At 32.9% G+C, this 20967-nt stretch overlaps 1 protein-coding gene across 1 annotated transcript in view; it reads right to left on the bottom strand.

Annotated features, from left to right (window-relative positions):
• The window catches only part of LOC126888533 (uncharacterized), a 59655-nt gene extending 41654 nt beyond the window's left edge, over positions 1 to 18001 (bottom strand). Inside the window, exons 1-2 of the mRNA XM_050656878.1 lie at positions 17792 to 18001; positions 8353 to 8512 (exon numbers count right to left, since the gene is read on the bottom strand). Of these exons, the coding sequence (XP_050512835.1) occupies positions 8353 to 8512; positions 17792 to 17930 (299 nt within the window). The 5' untranslated portion in view covers positions 17931 to 18001. The remainder of the gene's footprint in view (positions 1 to 8352; positions 8513 to 17791) is intronic.
• Positions 18002 to 20967: the final 2966 nt, after the last annotated feature.

The following is a 20967-nucleotide window of genomic DNA, read 5'->3' on the forward strand; positions in this document are numbered from 1 at the left end:
AAAAACTCAAATAATCAAGGAAATACAAACGTTCTACAAGAATCTTTATACATCCACTATACAGAACCCCGGAACAGACCATAGAACAATTCTAAACGTCGGCTCGGAAACTCTCCCTAAAATAACTTCTTCGGAAATTAGATATGCCTTACAGCAAATGAAGAATAAAAAAGCTCCTGACGAGGATCATATAACGTCTGAAATGATAAAAATGGGTGGCAACACCGTTGTAGAGGTTGTGGAAGTCTTGCTGAATAGGTGTCTAATAGAGAAAAGAATACCCAATCTGTGGGAAAACGCCGAAATAATACTTTTACACAAGAAAGGAGACACTACTAATATAGAAAACTACAGGCCTATAAGTTTCTTGTCACATTTATACAAATTGCTAACAAGAATAATAACCAACCGCATAACACAAAAACTTGATTTATATCAACCGGTTGAACAGGCGGGAATTCGAAAAGGGTTTGGTACTAACGATCACTTACAAACCATCAGAACACTGATAGAAAAAACCACAGAATATAATGTACCCTTACATATGGCATTTATTGACTTTCACAAGGCTTTCGATAGTATTGAAACCTGGTCCTTTTTGTCATCCCTCAGGGATGCTCGAATAGACTCACGGTACACTACACTCACTAAAAACATTTATGAACAGGCCACATTCCACATCAAAATCAATGAAGACCAAAAAACCGAAAAAATACGCCTTGGTAAAGGTATTAGACAAGGTGATACTATTTCACCATAACTTTTTACCTTAGCATTGGAAAATGTATTCAAACAGCTCGACTGGGAGGAAAAAGGTCTAAACATTGATGGTGTACGTTTGAGTCATTTGAGGTTTGCGGACGACATAGTATTATTCAGTACAGATATCAAGGAACTGGAGCAAATGATGAAGAAACTAAACCAGCAGTCAAATAAAATAGGTCCCAAAATGAATCTTCAGAAAACAAAAATAATGAGTAATGTACAAACTAATCTTGTTATTGAAAAACGTTAGTCTTGAAAATGTAGACCACTATATATATCTTGGACATACCATCAAAATCGGCAAAGAAAACCAAATAGCCGAAATAAAAAGACGCATACAATGGTCTTGGGTAGCTTTCGGCAAGTTAAGCTTTATCTTGAAGAATAGAAATATACCAATGTGTCTAAAACGTAGAGTTTATGACAAATGTATCTTACCTGTAACTACATATGGACTGGAGACCATGGCCTTTACAAAAAAAAATCTTAGAGCCGCTCAGTACAACTCAAAGAGCGATGGAGAGGGCCATACTAGGATTTAGTTTGAGAGACAAAATTCGAAATATTGACATTCGTGAAATAACAAAGATTACTGATGTCGCAGAACGTATAGCAAGGCTCAACTGGCAATGGGTCGGACATGTTGCCCGAGATAATCCCGAAAAATGGACACAGAGACTAACAAACTGGAGACCAAGAGAGAACAGGCGAGGAGTAGGCAGACCGCAGAAGAGGTGGGCAGATGATATCAAACAAGTCGCGGGCAAGCAGTGGATGAGAATTGCCAAGAGTAGAAATCGATGGAAGCAAATGGAAGAGGCCTATGTCCAGCAGTGGACGAACACAGACTGAAGAAGAAGAAGAAGTGTCCTATGATATTCGTGGTAGCTTCGGTCAGTCTTCGTTGTATTAAGGCGGACATGATTTTATATGCTGTGTTTAATAGCGTCAGTCCTCTGTAGTTATTACACATCTGTTGATCCCGTTTTTTATACATCGTGATAATTTGTCCTTTGTACCATTCTTCCGGCATTTTTTCTTCGTTCCATATGTATTTTATTAAATTGTATAATTTATCTTTTAATTCTTCACCACCATATTTTATAAGCTCCATATTGATACAGTCCGGTCCTGAGGCTTTACCATTACGGCTGCTATTAATAATTTCCTCAACTTCCTCTTTTGTTGGTATTTCTAGCTGGTTTCCTAACATCATTGTCTCATCTTCTATGTTTTCATTTAGGTCTTGATCTTCTTGTTCTGTGAATAATTTTTTAAAATATTTAGTCCAAATTTCTTTATACTCTTCATCGTTTTCTGATACTTTTCCATTTTTATCTTTTATGCCTTTTATCTTTCCTTTAAAGGTTTTGTTCTGCTCACTATTTTTCTTATAGAATTCTTTCGTGTTTCTGTTCTTACTTTCTTTTTCTATTTCTTTTATCTTATCATCCAACCAGTCACGTCTAATTTTCCTTATTTTTTTCTTACATTTATGTCTTATTTTATTGTATTCTTCCCTATAATCCTCTCTATTTGTTCTTATCCACATTTGCCTCATTTCTACCTTCTTTTTTAGCATGTTATGGCATTCTTCGTTATACCATTCTTGTCTTTTTTTGTTTCTTTTTATACCTATGTATGCATCCGCTGTTTCATTTATACATTTTTTTTATATTTCTTCAGTCTGTTTCTATATCCTTTGTAGGTTTAGATTTTCCTTCAGTTTTTTGTTCATGTCATCAGCATATTTAATCCTTATGTCTGGGGCATTCAGTTTTTCTACATGCCATTTATTTTTTTGTCGTGTTTTTTAGATTTCTTTTGACTTTTTGTCTTACCTTTGCAGTCACCATAAAATGGTCTGTGTCTGCATGTGCACCTCTGTAGGTTCTCACGTCTGTTACCGATGTTTGCTTCCTTCTTGTAATCAGCATATGGTCTACTTGTGACAATGTTTTGGTCTGGGCAAATCCACGTCACTTTATGGTATTTAGGATGTTCAAATGTTGTACTAACGATAATCATATTGGTACTAGCTGCTAGGTTACATAATCGTTGACCATTGTCATTAGTTTTTTCGTGTATTTTGTGCTTACCCGCTACTTGGTTAATGTAGTCTTCCTTACCTATTTGGGCATTAAAATCTCCCATTACCAGTATTGTGTCTTCTCTAGGTAAATTCTCTATTTCTTGTTCGAGTTCCTCATACAATTTGTCTTTTTCCTCCGCAGCAGCACTTTCAGTTGGGGCATATACGTTTATGATTGATATATTAAATGGTTTGGCCTTAAATCTCAGGTAAGCCATACGTTAATTTATTCATTTAAATTGCATAATATTATTTTTTATTTTTCCCATAATTATGAAAGCAACTCCATATTGACCTTGTTTTTCATGTTCCGGGTATTGTAGTGTGTAGTTTTTTCTATATATTTCTCCTTGGCCTGTCCATCTAATTTCTTGAATCACTGTAATATCAATTTGGTATCTTTCTAGTTCTGAGAAGATCTCCTGCATTTTTCCTGGTTCAAGCATTGTTCTGATGTTCCACGTACTTATTTTTAGTTGATCACATTTTTTCGTTTTTTATTATATTTTTTTCTGTTCGTACGTTTTATTTTATCTAATCTGTTCAGGTCCTGATTTATCAGTTTTTTGGCGTGTCCTGGTTTGCCCTTTCCAGTTCATTCTTCTCTTTGTTTCATTTCCATATAGTCCCCATCAATACTTAATTTTTGATAACCTACTCTAGTGTTATTACCGTTTTCTTTTCGAAATTTTGCAATTTTCGGTATTTCTTGTTGTATTTTCATCCCTTTTTGCGTTAGATCGTTATTGATGTATATTTCCGGCTTTGATTTCCTTAGTTTGTTTTTGTTCTTCATAATTTTTATTTCTTCATTTTTGTTTTTTAGTTTTACAAGACATGTTTTGTCCCCTATTTTATAAGCTTCTTCTATTTCTACTTTAATAATTTAATAACCTAATTACCTTTCCACGAAATTTGCCATAACCTCGTTGACTACATTTGGGTTATTTGTATCCATCGGTTACCCCTGGACAATAACATTGTCCCTGGACATTGCCCTGGACAATAACATTGTAACAACCCCGGTTGACCCTGGACAATAACATTGTTAGCTTTTCTCTCTTTCTCGAACTGTTCTACCTTAATTTTCACTATCTTTAGTTCGTGTTTTATTTCATCATTTTCTTTTTTTAGTTGTTGGTTAATTTGTTTGAATTCATTTATTTCTTTTTTTAATTCTCTTAGGTCATTTCTATATTCTCGTTGTTCTTCTTTTATTACTATTACCTTCGTTGTTAGTTGTTGTGTTTCATCTGTTAAATATTGCATCATTTTTAAAAGCTGATCTATTTTGTTTTCATCGCTATTCACCATTTTTATTTCTTTTTATGTATTTTTACTCTATATTATAACAAGCGGTAAGCTCTAGTTCCCCGGTCGTCCCGTCAGAAGCTCTAGAAATTCTCAAGCAATAATTGAGTATGATTTTAAATATATTAAAAATTCTTTTTTCTTCGAAATCTTGTTTATTTAGTTTATTATTAATTGATTGATTTCCTTTCTTCGATTTTTAAAACTTTTTAGAAAACCGGCAACGTCGCTTTTAATTTGATCAAGACTTGTTCTCTTAACTGTTGTCAGAAGAACTGGAATTTATAAAATGTCGTTTGTTTTGATTAAAATAAAATGTTCTATAACTTACTAATAGGACGATTTTTGCCACTACTTTTTGCACTGTATATATAGTTTCAAGGGCGTCGCCAGCCGGTAAGCTAGGGGGGGGGCACCATAAAAGAGAAATATCAAAAAAGAAATGTTTTAATAAAAAAAATAGAAAACTAACAAAATATCTATATATAAAATCAATTAAAACATAATCTTCTAGGGTTCTTTGCGAATTCGTTGGTCACTTTGTTGACGAAATCGTTTAAGTTTTTGAAAATATGTTGCCTGTGTACACTCATCATAGCGAGGCCATTGAGTCGAGCTTCAGACATGGTGCTCCTCAACCAGGTTTTGATTCTCCTAAGGCTACTAAATGACCTTTCAACTGTACAAGTCGTACAAGGTAAAGCAACAAGGATTTTCAAAGCCTTCTTAATTTCAGGAAAAAAATCTTCCGTTTCCTTAAGGATTTCCACAACACTCATACTCAGTTTGATAGATTCTGGTTTTTCCTCCCATATTTTTTTCCAAAGCTCTATCTCATTTTTAATATTTGTAAGACCGTAAAAATTTTTGAATTCCTCGCAACCTTCTTCAAGTTCTTCCAAAGAAATGTTTTTCATTTGCGCAGGATGTAGTTTTGTTAAAGTAAATGATGGTCTATTTTCTTCAGAAAACCTTATTTGAAGGGAATTTATAATTGAGTCCAAATAAGGAATTGTTATGGACCTACGCCAAAATTCTGAGGGGCTTTTTGCCGTGTGGTTGCTACGGTGTTGTTGTCTTTCAGCAGTACGGGGTATTGAATTCATATCTTCCGCCAATCCAATTTTTTCCGCAATAGTAGTGGCATCTCTGAAAATTTCTTCTGTAACTTTTTCGGGTTGTTCACGGTGATTTTTGATTAGGTTTAAAATACGACCAATATGCTGGGATGCCTGAACCGCATCCAAAGAGACTGATTGGAGCACGTTTACAGTGGGTTCTAAAAGAGCGGAATATTTGGCTATCAACACAAGGCTAAAAACAAACGAAACTTTGGAAGCTGCAGCATGGAGCTGATATGCACGTTTCCTTGTCGCATTATTGCCATCTCGAGACAGGGTTTCTAGTGCCTCCATTATAGCACAAAAATTCTCTTTAAAAACTCTGATGCTCTTGTATTTCTCGCTCCATCTTGTTTCGCACAACTTGGCAATATTGGCTACTAATTTTCTTCTTAGAACCGATTCACGAAAAAATGTAATTATATCTTTGATGGTCCCAACTGTATTCCGGATGTCAGGCAGAGCGTTCAGGTCATTGATAACCAGGTTGAGCTTATGTGACGAGCAATGAAAAAATAGTGCTTTATTGTATTTTTTACGCAAAATAGCCTGAACGCCACCTTCTTTTCCAGACATCGTAGAACAACCGTCGAATCCCAAACCAACGCATTTATCTGGATCGAGATCCTCTTTTGTCAGAAATTCGTCTATTGCCGTGGCGATCGATTTTGCGTCCAAAGCTGTAAGCTCAGCAAATCCGAGGAATACTTCTTCAATGTTTCTGGTTTCCTCATCAAAATATCTTATGCCAACTGAGAGCTGTTCCTTACCAGATATATCCGCTGTTTCATCTGCTAAGATACTATATGCTTCCGATTTCTTCACATTCTTGATTATAGCCGCCTTAATAACATCTCCACAAATACTGATAATCTGATTCTGGATATCCACCGATCGGTAACTTGCATTCTTTTTTCCACACTCAAGATGGTTTTTTAAAGTCGTGTCTCCTGCGTCAATCCGCATCTTATACAAACCTTCCAGAATTCCATCACCATAGTTTGCCCCTCTTAATGCTAGGTCTTGGGATCCGCAAAAAGCAATGCAGGAAATAATCGATCTTATAATTTTCCGATTTTTTTCAAGACTTTCCTGAGAGTATTTGTTAATTTGCACATCCACCGGCATATTCGCAAGAAATAACCTAGCTGCTTCCAATGCAGTCTTATGAAAGTGAGTATCTGCGTGTTTTCTGCAATATTCATGAATATCTTTGAATTTACAAAACGGCCTTATAATGAATGAACCTAAAACACCTCTAACGGAGCTCAGATTGGGTGGAAATAGTGTACAGAATTTACAAAAAGCTCCTTTTTGTTGGCGGGAGTATGCTAACCATGGTGAGTACATTTGCAACCAGGAATGATTGAATTTTCTTTTTAGATGCTGATGCTGGGCATCTTGGGCAAAGTCGTACTGTTTAGGTGGTATCCAACAGTTTTCAAGTAATTCTTTTTTCCGCTCGGTTGATAAAGTCGCAACTCGACCTACAAATCGACCGACGTCATTTTCATTGCTATCATCTATTGTTGAATCCACATCTACCTCATCATCCAAATCTGTAATAAATACATATATTATTTCTTATTTCTTACTGAGAGAAATAAGAATAGAACGTAGCTGCGTCTTGTGCTTGCTTAAGGTACGTTTTTACTGGAGCGTAATTTACTGGATTATTTGTAAAATAGCTGCTAGCAGAGGAAATAGAGGACGAAGAAATGTTAGAAATGTAAAGTGCTCCAAGATTAGAAAAACATGCAATATTTAAAAGAAAACAAAAAGAAGGATACTTCTTATATCACAATATTGTGATAAACAACCATTTATTAGGAAATTATTAAATGAGACATACTTATAAAAACAAGCTTCACTTCACAAACTGCTAAAAATCTCTCAAATAAAAAACTCTGAAACAACGAAACACGCCAACAAACCACACAAGCAGTACACCGCAATCACCGCTTAGCTTCAGCGACGATCTTTCGGCGATGAACGCTGTAAAAACGTACCTTTAGATACGGACAGATGCACAGACAGACATATAAACCCCCTTTTTTTTTTTGCCGAGAGTGAAAATTCATGCGACCGTTAATCCTTTAACTCCGACCAATAAAACCATACCTTTGGAGCAACTTGGCTTAGGCGAAGTCACAGAACTATTGCAAGAACGTGCACTAGCACTGGTGACACTGCTGGTGATTTTATCAAAATTCTGAAGATTAGAATCTGCTGTTGTCGTCCCTTTTTTATGACTAGTTTGTCCATCGCTGTCACTACTGTCACTCTCACTTCTTTCTTCAGGTTTTTTTCTTTTCAAAGTTTCTGCAAAGAAAAAATAAATTGAATTTATACCTTGGGCTCTCACAAACCTACCCATCCCCCTGTTTTTATCTCCCTCCCGACCGAAGGATATTTTTTTGCCTCCTATATATTCAACATACATATACACCGAATACGGCAAATACATATATAATACATATATATACATATATACCATACTTACCAAAAAACTTCCTGATATCCATGTATTTAAGTTAAACTGCAACTGAAAAAATGTAACGTAAGACAAATCCCACAAGGCACAAATACCACGTTTAAATCAATCACACTTCACTTATATCTACGCGAAAGCGGCTGTAACAAAACTAAAACAGGTCCGTTCCCGTTCCGTTCATCCGCTGAAGGTCGAGAAGTGGAGAGGATTTCATTCGCGAACCAGTGTTGCCGCTGCTTTCGGAAGTTCTTCGCTCAAAGTCATAGATAAGTAGTACAGCACGATAGAGTTATCGTTTTAAATATCAGGGTGACCGGAGAGCACGTTAACCTCTAGGGGGGGGCAGCTGCCCCCCCCTGCCCCTCTCTGGCGACGCCCTTGGGTCCTTATACAATTTTTCGCATGTATTTATTTCGCACTATTACCTCCAAAATCGGGATAAAATCTGGTGAAAATGTTAACACTTTTATTTCGCACAATGCGTTGTTGCCACCCGGAAGATAACTTCATTTTTATTTTTATTTATTATTATGTTGTTTTAAAAAGTAATTAAGTGGATCTAGACTTACACTATATCATGAACCCGATCCATTTCTGGAGCACAGGGGTTGCAATTTTGGTACAGCTCTGGCAATAAAGTTTGTATAGTATAGTACATATCCAAATTTTTCTTTGTTTTCTCAATGCTGAACTTACAATTAGTAAGAAAAAATTCTATCATATTATTGCCTAGAATAAAATAAGTTTATTATGTTACATGTAATATTTTTTATATCAGTAGAATTGTTAAATTAAACTCATACTTATACTTGAATTAATCTTATAAATACGTTGTTATAAAAACACTACATCAGAATAAACCGAAAACTTTTCTGGACTCTTTGTTACGCACGAATTCGGTTTAACTTAGGATGAATAAAATATCACTAATTTAGATATTACCAGAGAACGGCAGTTCTCGTCAGTGGCGCACAATACCCCTACATGCGACACTATATATACACGAAATTTTTGATTTTCTAAATCTGACTGGATTGAAAATTGGGCCAAATTCAATCTTAAAGTTTAGCGAACGGCTCCACGAGCGACAAGTTTACGCCAGCAGTAGCCGTAAAACGAACGTAAGGTTCCGCGGAACGGAATAGGAATAGCCGAACTGAACCGACTACAGACTTTTGCGTAATCGGTTCAGTTCGGCTATTCCTATTCCGTTCTGCGGAGCCTTAAGTTTGTTTTACGGCTACTGCTGGCGTAAACTTGTCGCTCGTGGAGCCGTTCACTTAGGAAAAGACTCGCCCATTCATATGCCAACTCTCCATTTTGGTCCAAGGGTGAGGATTTTACGGCGGTTCCCATTTAGGGTCTATTTTTCGTCCCCAAAACTCCCGAAAATTTTAAAAAGGTAAGTCAGACCTTTGCGGCTTCTGATGGTACTAATCATTACCTTTTCAACTCATGCCTAAATTTGAAAATCGGTTATACATGGTGAAAGTGTACATCTGTATATCCATGTTTTTATATGTGAACGTTGGGGAAATTAATTTGAAAGATAATTAGGACTTATTTATTATAGTACGAAACATAATTTGTACAAAAAAGTACTCATTTCTTCTTAAAAATATTATTATCGCCACAAGACAAACACATGAAATGTTTCACAGAATGAGCAACACAAAGTTTTTACACAAAATACAGTTATGCCAGGACTTTCGGTCTTTTTTCTCTGACATAAGTAACACCGACGTGTCCCGTAGCTCTGTTAGCTCCATGTGGAACATCAGAAACGTCCAACTCAGGATACGAAATTTTCATCATTTGCACCCAAAAGTCATTTTTTCAAAAAAGCACGTGGCGCACAAAGAGTTTTAAACGCTGTAATGGGTGGAATACGTTTAGAATTGAATTTAATACGAATAAAAAAATGGACAAAAATTATTAAAAAAGATAGGTGAGAAAAACGAGGTCTGGGGTGCAGGTGCACCCCGAACCACCTTACGAGGGTTAAATGACTTACAGTTGTAGTAGTAAGTTCTAGTTCATCGTCATTCTCATTATCGGGAACATTGGACACCTGTTCATTTTCTTTAAAATCAATAACAGAACTACCTAAGTTTACTTCAGGATTTTCCGTATATAGGGTTGCATCAGTCTCTAGGTAGACCAAAAAATTTTCAACTCCATGACTTTTGCAAAGATTTTCCACAATATTTCTTCTCCATTACTATCGCTTTTTAAAACACTGCACCTAATCAAACACTTTTCAATTGTTTTGGTTGAAACGTCTCTCCATGCTGCCACAATCCAAATTAAGGCGTTAGTTAACTTCTCTAGTTCAGCAGTTGATAAAGAACGTTTTATAGATTATTACGTTCTTCTCATGAAAAACTTTCTATACAGAAATTTTTTAATTATTCTTTGGTCTCACAGTTGACAATGTGCTGTAATATTAAGTGGCAAAAATATTATCGATATGTTGGATGATAACTGAATATCCAGATGGGATGTTGCGTTATCTAGGAATAAGAAAATTTTCCTTTTTTAACCTTGCATTTTTCTGTCAAATTTGTGCAGCCAATCTGTCATGATATCTCTGGTCATACAGGTCTTATTGTTGTATTACGAGTCGACTTAAAGTTTATCAACATTAAAATTTTTAAAACTTCACCCTTTCCTTAGCAGATTTATACCTTATGCCCTTTTTATTACGAAATGTAAAAATTTTATTTTGTAAGGCTTGATAATACAGACTAGTCTCGTCAGCGTTATAAACATCTTCAGGTTCTTCTTCTTCTTCTTGTGCCACTCCTATCGGAGATTGGAAACCATCAAGGCTACCCTGATTTTGTTTACAGCTGACCTAAAAAGTTCATTAGTGGTGCAGCCAAACCACTCTCTCAAATTCCGCATCCACGACATTCTTCTACGGCCTGGATTCCGTTTTCCTTCTATTTTTCCTTGCATTATATTTTGAAGTAATGCGTATTTATGACCTCTCATCAGGTGACCCAAATACTCGAGTTTTCTTCGTTTTATCGTTAATAAAATTTCTGGGTCTCTTCCTATCCTTCGTATTACTTCAAGATTTGTGATTCTTTCAACCCAACTTATCTTCAGCATTCGACGGTAGCACCACATCTCGAAACTTTCAATATTTTTTATGTTGTTCTGTTTGAGAGTCCAGGCCTCTACACCGTATAATAGCGTGTTAAATACGTAGCCACTTAGCATTCTTAATCGTAGAGGGATGCTTATATCTCTGTTGCAGAAGAATTTTCTCATCTTTATGAAGGTGGCCCTGGCAATTTCGATACGTCTTTTTATTTCATTGTTTTGGTCTCCAGTTTCGTTTATTAAAGTTCCCAAGTATTTATAACTTGATACTTTTTCAATTTGAATGCCGTTTATACTAATATGTGCTGGTTGTGTCATGATTTTACTGAAGACCATATACTTGGTTTTTTTGATATTAATGTTTATGCCATAATTGTTGCAAGCAATATTTATGTTTGTAAGTAATCGTTGTAATTCTTCTACTGTTCTTGCAACTAGTACAGTGTCGTCTGCGTATCGAATATTATTTACAACCTCTCCATTGATTACGATTCCTTCATTTGCTTGCAAAAGGGCTTCCTGACAGATGCTTTCACTATATACATTAAACAGCAGTGGTGACAAAATGCATCCCTGTCTTACTCCTCTACGTATTTCTATTGCTTTTGATATCTCGTTTTCTATTTTGATCTTCAGGTTAATAGCCACTTAATAAATTTAGCTGAAATATCGTCAAGGTTAACATTTGCAGCTTTTCCAGAGCTTGCTCTATATTTAATGTTATGTCTTAAGCAAAACTTGTCAAGCCAACCATTGGAAGCTTTAAAATAAAGTTCTTTCTTCTTTAATTATCGGTCCAGATAATTGAATATTCCTACTTATCACTTTACAAAATTAATCGTACACTATAGTATCGATGGCAACACCTTCAGTTTTAATCCTCTTTTTTGGTTGAACATTTCCACTTTCACTATACCACCTTGCCTTTTCCAAAGGACTAAGTCGGCCTTTTTCTTTAAAACGTCACCACTAACTTTAGCTTTTCCGATTTCTGGAGCCCCAATTTTAATATTTTAATCACATTTACCTGACTCTCCGTTGTTGGCAGGTAAAATTACAATAATTACTTAGAAAAAGTGAAGACAAAGCTCCCGTGAAAAGGAAAAACCTAGTAACTGAGTTTTGATAACTTTTCAGGAAACGAAAAGAAAGAAAAGTATATCGCCGTTTAATAGAATTATATTATTTTTTGTTTTTTTTTTCGTTCAGTGGATTTCAAGTGTATGTCCCTGTAACTGTAACTTAGTTTTTTCCAAATATTTGCAGTTTTTTTAATTCTATGTCACTTACTATTTTTGAAATGCAAAGAAATATTGATTTTGCTGCGGAAAAAGCTAGTATGCTTACTTAGTTCCTAATTCATACTATTTTTGCCAAGGAAAAAACTAGTAGGTACTATATTACACTTGCTAATATGATACTTTATGATTGCTTTAAAACTATGTAAAATCAAGTAGTTAGGTACATTTTGGTTTTTAAAAATAAAAAGTAGGTAAAGTTATAATTTTTACATATATTTTATTAGAAAAATTACAAAAAGTTTTTGAATTCAACATTTAATTACATAAAACAAACAAAAATAATAAAAACTAAACTCGATTATTTAGTAAATCATTTGATGTTTCAGAAACAGGTAGTTTCTCCCAAAAGAATCTTTTTTGGCTTAGCATTGCAGGAAGAAGCTCTGTAATTATTTTTTGTTTTTTTTGAACATTTACACCCCTATCTTCAGTTTTGCTCTCAGGCATTTCCAGATTAAATTTAGGTTTTAAAAAGTCAAAATTAATAAATTCGTTTTCAGTATGACTTTTCTTATAAAACATTTGTCTTGACCCTTTTCTAAATTGTACTACTTTAATCACGTTAAGTTTTGAGAAATTTTCATCTTTTTTTGTTCTTTGTTTTACACCGTCTTTAAAGCGATAAAAATCATCATGTTTCATTAGTAAGGTTTTATTTTTTCTAGAGGCTTTTAATATTAGCTCATTTAAGTCGTTCATTTCATAAATGTTGGATCTCTTTTTCCATAGCTTGCCAATGTTTCCGTGGACACTGTCGGCTCTCATAAAAGAGTGCCCAGCTTCAAAGTATTTTAAAGTAATACTGTTTGGACCCCAGTTAGAATTGACAATTACCACAAATGACGTAAATAATTTCCAGTTTTTATTTTGGGCACTGCAGTTGTCACACCAAAATTCGTAGTGCTCTACGTTAACTGAGGATCTTTGAATAAGCCCGCAATATGCTGATGCCACATCTTCCGCCGAGCGACCACTTATAGCTTCATGCCACAAAACGCAAATATTTTCTTCATCTTTTGTTAACGAAGCAAAAGTTTCATTGAACACAACTAATTTACTAACAAAGACAGATTTTTTTAAAGATAACTTTGGAAGTAGTAACACTTTTTGCATATCCGCGCAATAAACTTTAAATGAGTCTGGATAGTCGTGCTGTCTGTCATTATCATACGCTTTTCTGGCAGCAATATATGCCATATGGTGATCATTAAACGTATTACATTGATCACAAGTCTCTGGAATTGTACATATTTTTTTGTGCTCTTTTTGATGTACGCAAATGTCACACTCATCTTGATTTGGTTGATCAAATCCAATGTTAAGTGAATTAAATTCAGTTCTATATCTGTCATAAGATATTTTTTCATGAGTTTCACAAAAATGTTTCCACATATCAGTAATAGATAGCTCTTGAGATAAATATCTTCTATTGGGAGCATGTTGCAATTTATAGTGTGATATTTGCGGATTATAAGATTCAATATGGTTTCTTATTAGAATGGGATCCTTCTTGTTAGATGGAACAGACGAGCCTCGTTTATCCTTAACCAGTTCTAACCCCATAGATTGTTTATATCTGTTTTTGAAGTCCGTTATCATACCATCAGTTTTCATTCCATGTGTATGTAAATACATTTGCTTACACACATTCATTTCAATACCATCATCCTTGAGCAACGAGTATGTAAGGACGTGTTGACGTTTATTTTCACTATCTACTTTTCTTCTCTTAATACCCCCAATCTTTATACTGGCATTAAAATATTGACTTCTCTCGCCAAAACTCATTTTCCAAAATGACTGGCAAATATTTTGTCTTCTTTCTTCTGATAAAAATTCTCTACATTTTTTTTTACAATTACATGGTTCTAATAACTGATATTTTTCTAGATGCCTCTCAATTTGCTCTTTCGCTGTTCTTGCTCTTTTTTTTCTGTTTTTCTCGTATCCTTCATCGGTTTTATCACTGATTTGTGCTTCTATAAAAAACGTAGATATTAGTTAATTCATGTGAAACACAAAATACAAAGCATTTTTACCTGGCAGAGTTTCCTGGTTTATATCTTTCAATTGTTTATCTACTAAACCTTCATTTTCCATAACAGTGCCAACTACACTTTTTTCATTTTCAGTTTGAAAAAATTTTGCTATTCTCCTTTTTTTCTTTGTCTCATAACTTATTTCTTCAGATTCTTGTGGGTCATAACTAGGGTCTAAATCTGAGTCATCGTCAACTGTGTCATCTAAAAAGTATAAGTTTGGTCTAATTGTTTATAATAATTAATATTTTATTTAGTAACCTTTATTATGCTGACAAACGTCTATAACATCAACCGATTTTTCTTTGTGACATTCATTATTAACATCCGTATCATTTTGACTACCATCCTTTGTTCCATCAATTAATGGTAGCGGTTTTAATTCGGTATAAACTTTTGTGTTTTCTTCCTTCCTAATATCTCTTACTAAACATATTGGTTGAATATCATAAAAATGGTTTTCATTAGTAGAGGGGTTATCATTATCACTAAAAATAAAAAAATAAAAATCAAAAATGCTAGCGACAAACGTCCATATTATTATTATCATTGTAATAATACTCCAAACCAAAAGCTTTTGAGTTCGAAGGCTCTTCTGAATAAACTGTTATGCTTAGTTTATTTGATTTTTGTTTATAAATTACTCTAAAAATAATGATAATACACATATTTTAACTTCTGAAGTTTAGAATTAAAAATTGCTACATTTGCTATAAATACACAATGTGTTTAAGAAATACTTTTTAGTATACGAATATGAGCAAGATAATTAAAATAATTTCCACGAAACATAGTCAATAGAAAAATGTTTTGGTAATTGAATATCCACTGCACACAAATATAACGATTTTTGTTACATAAGTAATGGTAACCTAAATATTTATTAACAATCAGCTGACATGCGAATTTTCTAAATATCAACTAAATTAATTTGTTGTAACCTATCACCTTTTACAGTAATAAATAAGTCGGTTCATATTATTTTTTGTTTCAAGAAATGTTGATTTATTCAGAATATGTTAATTTTATAATCAGAAGTCCGTATAAATAAATCTAGAAACCTACTTTTGATTTTGTAAGCCGTCCATCATCAGGTTATCAACCAAATAATCGTCTTTCACAGTATCTTGTATCGATTTCAAACAATCTTGACCAAAGGACGCAAGTTCACTATACCTATAACAAAAAGAATGCATTCGTTACAGCATTTCTTTTGAATTATCTACCATTTTACTGATTGTTTGTTTTTTGAAAATCAAACAAACAAAATTGTACTTTGTTTGTAATGTAAAAACTAATACTCACCGCTTTTCAAGATCACCCACTTCCTGAACACAAACTACTTTATTTTCCTTAGCCAAAGCCATTATAATGTTTTTTCTTTTAGACATAGTTTTCAAAACTTTATATAATTAGATTAAAACAAATTCACCACCAGACGAGTATATGTAGGTATACACAGTTGAGACTGGCTCGACAGACTGAATAATTTAACGAAGTGCATTGGAAGAACATAGTAAAAGATCCTTCGTTTTCGCGCCAAAGCGGAATTAAATTGGAAATACCTAGCATACACACTTTAAAATAATTCGCCGAGTTTAAATGACCGGAAAAAATATGGATATATCTAGTAAATGACTTTGCTAGTTTTTTGTTTAGAAATATGACGTTTTTGTCTTTCGGCTTAAAAATGGTAAGGTATGTTATTAGGAACTTCCAATTTAAAAAAAATATTTATATATACACTTTTCAAAGGAAATATTTAGTAAAAGCCTTTGTTATATTTTTCCTTCTGAAATAAGTAGAAATGTATCGTTCACTGTATAAGTTGCTATGTTTATTCTAAAAAAATAACAAGATGCTAGGTTTTTCCAACCAAATTTATTGAAATTACCATTTTGCTAGGATTTTCCATATGAAATAACTTTCTTAAAAATGCAAGTATTTACAAGTTTTAAGTACCAGTCGATAAAGAGCTTCATGGGGTTTCACACAATTGATACTAAGCATAAACCTAGTAAGTCACTTTACTAGGTTTTTCCTTTTCACGGGAGAAAGTTTGTCTAGAGTCGTCGTGAAGAGGGTCCGTTTTTCGGAGGTGTCTTCCTCAGTGGCGGTTATCCCTTTAGGTCAATTGGTCAATGACCTCCATGTAATAATTGTACAATCAAACGATTATAATGTAATTATTTCCTTAAAAAAAGAAAATATTCTGTATTAAAAATGTTCGGAATACAGTAGTATCGTTTAAAGTTAAATTTTGCTTTTATTGTATTGACTTTTTAGTCATTTTGTTGTTGTAAAATATAGCGACAAAGATGCCGCCAAAAGATTACCGATAAATAAACATGAAATACGAGCTGTTTGACGGTATCGAAAAGCCAAATTTATCTTTGACTGAAACTACCGCAATATTACTCTTAAACAGCCAAATACGAATATTCACGATGGTCAAGAAATTTATTTGACCTCACTGTGAGAATACAGCACTGGGAATCCGAACGTTCACGAAAATACGCACTATATGCAAGTTGGTAACAAATCGTGGTCATTGACCGTAGACCGTAGGTATGTTGTTGAGACTAAAATCTCTCAGTTTCTATCTTATCTACGGTTGAAACGTGACTATCTACGCAGGGAGTAAGATTAGTTCGGAATTTACAAAGTTAAGTTAAGTGCGTTCGTGAGATTAATATTATTTTATTATTTATTTATTTTACATTTTATTTATTTATTACCGAACTTGAAATGATGTATGATCGTGAAGATTTTGATAAAAACAGCGTGATTATTTCAATTCTACAGTTATTCATAAATAACAATTTATCTGATACCTTTTCTGAATGTGTAAAATTATTGAACGTTTTATGTACTTTGCCCATGACTACAATGGAAAGTGAACGTTGCTTTTCTACGTTAAAATGCATCAAAACGTTTTTAAGAAATACTATCGAAGAGGACAGGTTGTGTGCTTTAGCTATGCTAACTATGGAGAAATCTTCAATTCGAACGATCACAAATTTCAACGAGCAAGTGATCGATCATTTCGCAAAATCTAAGGCCAGAAGAATCGATTTACTTTTTAAATCCGCATAAAAATGGAAGTTTTTATTTATTTTAGATTTTTGAGTTTAAGTAGTTTGTTGATACTCTGGCTGTTATAATTACATATTATATCATACTATTTATCTGATTTATTTGACAAGTAGTAATGAAGACTTGTTCCTTTTACTTATTTCATATTTACTTGTCAAATAAAGATCCGCTTAAATTTAAACAACATATTGCAAAATAAGTTATAAGAAACCAATACAGATGATGGAATAAGAAATTATTTAAAATGGGATTTGTAGGTCTTGTTTTTCCAAAAAAATATGGAAAAACCGGATATGACCTCCCCCTTCACTTACAGACCAGCCGCCACTGCCACATATTATGAAATGTTCGGTGGCCTAAAAACTGTCCCTTCAACTGATATTTTCATTGTGGAGAAGTGTCCGTTAACAGAAGTTTTACTGTATTAAATTGTATATTAAATACCTAACTACTTTACTTACTTGGTACTTCTGGAAGGTGTTTCTGTGTTTTTAACCATTCTCGTATAATTAAAATATCCTTCATTACATCTCCTTCTGTTTTCCCCCATTTTTTTCTAATTAATTCGCGATCGACCTGAAGAAGTTGCTTGGTTTCCATTTAGAATATCAAATAAAAAAAAATAATAAAAAAAGATAGATAAGTACGTCCTAAGTGAAGTCTGGCGTACTACTTTTGTTGTATATTTATTGTTTAGATTATAAATAAAATATATCCAAATAAGGTTATTACTTGTATCCGTTCTCACCTTTACGTTTAGCTAATAAAATACACAAAAACACACAAAAAACGCCAAATATTGGCGTTTATGTCTGCTTTTAAATATTATTTTAAAACTTTTAATGTTTATAAAAAAGGTGTGATGAAAATTACAACTCTTTATTAGCTTAATTAAATATATCTAACTAACACGTGGTGTTTTTTACTAAAAATGCGTACCATGATTGTCATTAGATTAGTTTGGATACGCTATACTTAGAGTATCTCTAGAGTTTCTCTTATTAGAGAAATTCTTTCCTACGTTATCATAAAATGTTTCCACATACATATTTATATTTCGTTATTGATAAAATAAAAGGTATGCCTATACAAGTCGTTCGTTAAAAGACCTTGACAATTTTTTATTTAATACTTCACCTAATTTATTAGCTTTGACAGACTATTTTCGATCTCTGTTTGCTAAAGATAACGATAACGAACCATTAACACCTGAACTGACAACAAATGAAGAAATAAATATTGAAAAAGCAGATGTAACGGAAGCATTAAGGAAATTAAAAATACCAGTTGCTTTCTATTATCCAAGTAAGATTGAAACCAATTCAAATAAATACCTCTAATTCCGTAGAAATTTAGTTTTTCTTATCAAAATGTGATTTGCACAATTAAAATCTTTGGCATAATCACAAAAACAGTGTGCAGATTATTGGTTAGTGCTTGATAAACCTCATGTAGTACAGAAAATATGGCATCAGTGGTGCATTTATTATTTAAAAAGTGATATTGCGATAAAATGTTGTTTTTAACGAGAAAGAACATAAGTCGGGCTTTTATGAGTCTCTCAATAATTTTGGAGAGTACCGGTAGTAGTGCAATAGGTCTATAATTGCAGGTATTAGATATTTCACCACCCTTATGAAGAGGAATAACTATATCTGTCTTTAGGCACTCTGGAAATTTACCTTTCTCAAACGAATCATTAATTAGATGGATGAGGATTCCCAACACATTTTCTGGGAGATTTGAGAATATTTTTATGGATAGTCCATTGGTACTACACAAAGATTTGTTTTTGATACTATGTATTGATTGTTTGGATCAGTTCAGATTTATCAACCGGTCTTATAAAGAATGAATTCAAACCTTTCTTGAATTAGGGAGATAGGAAATGGAATCTTGTTGTGACAAAATAGTTGATGTTATACATATTTTTACTCACATTAAAAAAGCATTTATTTATATTTTCAGGGTTTGGAAGGGAAAATATTTGAGCTGTGACTTTGATTTCGAAGATTGTTTATTATGGACCAAGTTTCTTTTGCAACACTTTTAAAACTTCTCAGATGATTTTGATAGTACAACTTTTTGGCTGATTTGATGTTTTAAATAGATTGCCCTGTACTTGGTGATATACAGGGTGAATTTTAGTGCGGGATCGGTCGATAATTCCATTGCGGTATAGAATATCGAAAAAAGTTATTTACAAAAAATGTAGGCAATGATATTCTCTAGGCTTGGAAAATATGTCCATTTCTACAGGGTGATCAATAACTGCGTGGTATAACAAATATATAATTTTTTAAATGGGACACCCTATATATTTTTTTCATATTTATATTCCTCTCATAATTCTTGTTCATATAATATAGGGTTTTGCATTACTATACAGAGTATTTAACAAGTTATGACCATTTTTATTTCGAAATTCCTATGAGATTAACACCGTGTATATAAAGAAGTAATTTGTAAACAATAATTTGTTTTACATAATAAGATAAACAATGTACTGTAGTTTTTAAGTTAAGTTAAATTAAAATCATTGACAACTATTTGTATACAGGGTGAACTACAAAAACAAATTACGGTTTTCTTAATTTTTTAAATGTATCACCCTATATTTTATCTTTTTAAAATATTGTGTTTATAATACTCTTTCATTTTTATATAACATTCGATATACCTAAACTCATTACTTTCCGAGATATATTAAGTTGTCTTCAAATTTCGGGAATACATTCATTTTTTCTAGTAGAAATAAGTTAGTATTGAGTGATAATTAAACAAAATTATTTTTATTCGATAAACAACTAACACAAAATATAAACCATAACAATATGCAGTGAATATACCAATAAGTGTGATATAAGAAATTATCATATTTCCCTAATATACAAGAATCGTATAGTTCCTACAAAAAAAATTTGTCTTGTATATAACAATATAACAAGATTATTTTTATTCAATAAATAACTCACATAAAACATAAATCAAAACAATATACAACGGATGTAACAGTTTTTAGATCGTTATATCAACAGTACTCTAAGCCAAGAAGTTTTTAGTAAAACATTCAATGTTATAAGCACTTTTAAACTACAAAACAAAATTACGATTTTCTCAATTTTTTTAAATAGATCACCCTATATTTAATTTTTTAGGAATGTTGTATTTATGATACTCTTTCATTTTTATATAGCATCTCCTGTACCTAAACTTCTTAGTTTCTGAGATATTTTTAGTTTTCTCCATTTACCGGAAATACATTCAATTTTTAATAAGTAGAAATAACTTAATAAATAAGGATTGTGTAACAGTTTACACCGTCGTGTAAAAACCTCGACCGCCAAAAAAAAAATGTGGGCTAATCAAATAATCGCAAACAATAGCACCTTTGACATTTATAGATCACCTAGTTTGACTATGAGTGTTAACAAAGTAGGGATTTCTTGATGCATATTAATGAAAATTAGTATGAAAATTATAGTATTAATAACTGAGCGTCACAATCTGCAATTAGGAATGTGTTACTAAAAACTTCTTGGCTTAAAATACTCTTGATATAACAACCTAAAAACTGTTACATCAGTTGTATATTGTTTTATTTTATGTTTTGTGTGAATTGTTTATTACATAAAAA

Source organism: Diabrotica virgifera, chromosome 7 (genome assembly GCF_917563875.1).
Source record: "Diabrotica virgifera virgifera chromosome 7, PGI_DIABVI_V3a".
NCBI lineage: Eukaryota > Metazoa > Arthropoda > Insecta > Coleoptera > Chrysomelidae > Diabrotica > Diabrotica virgifera.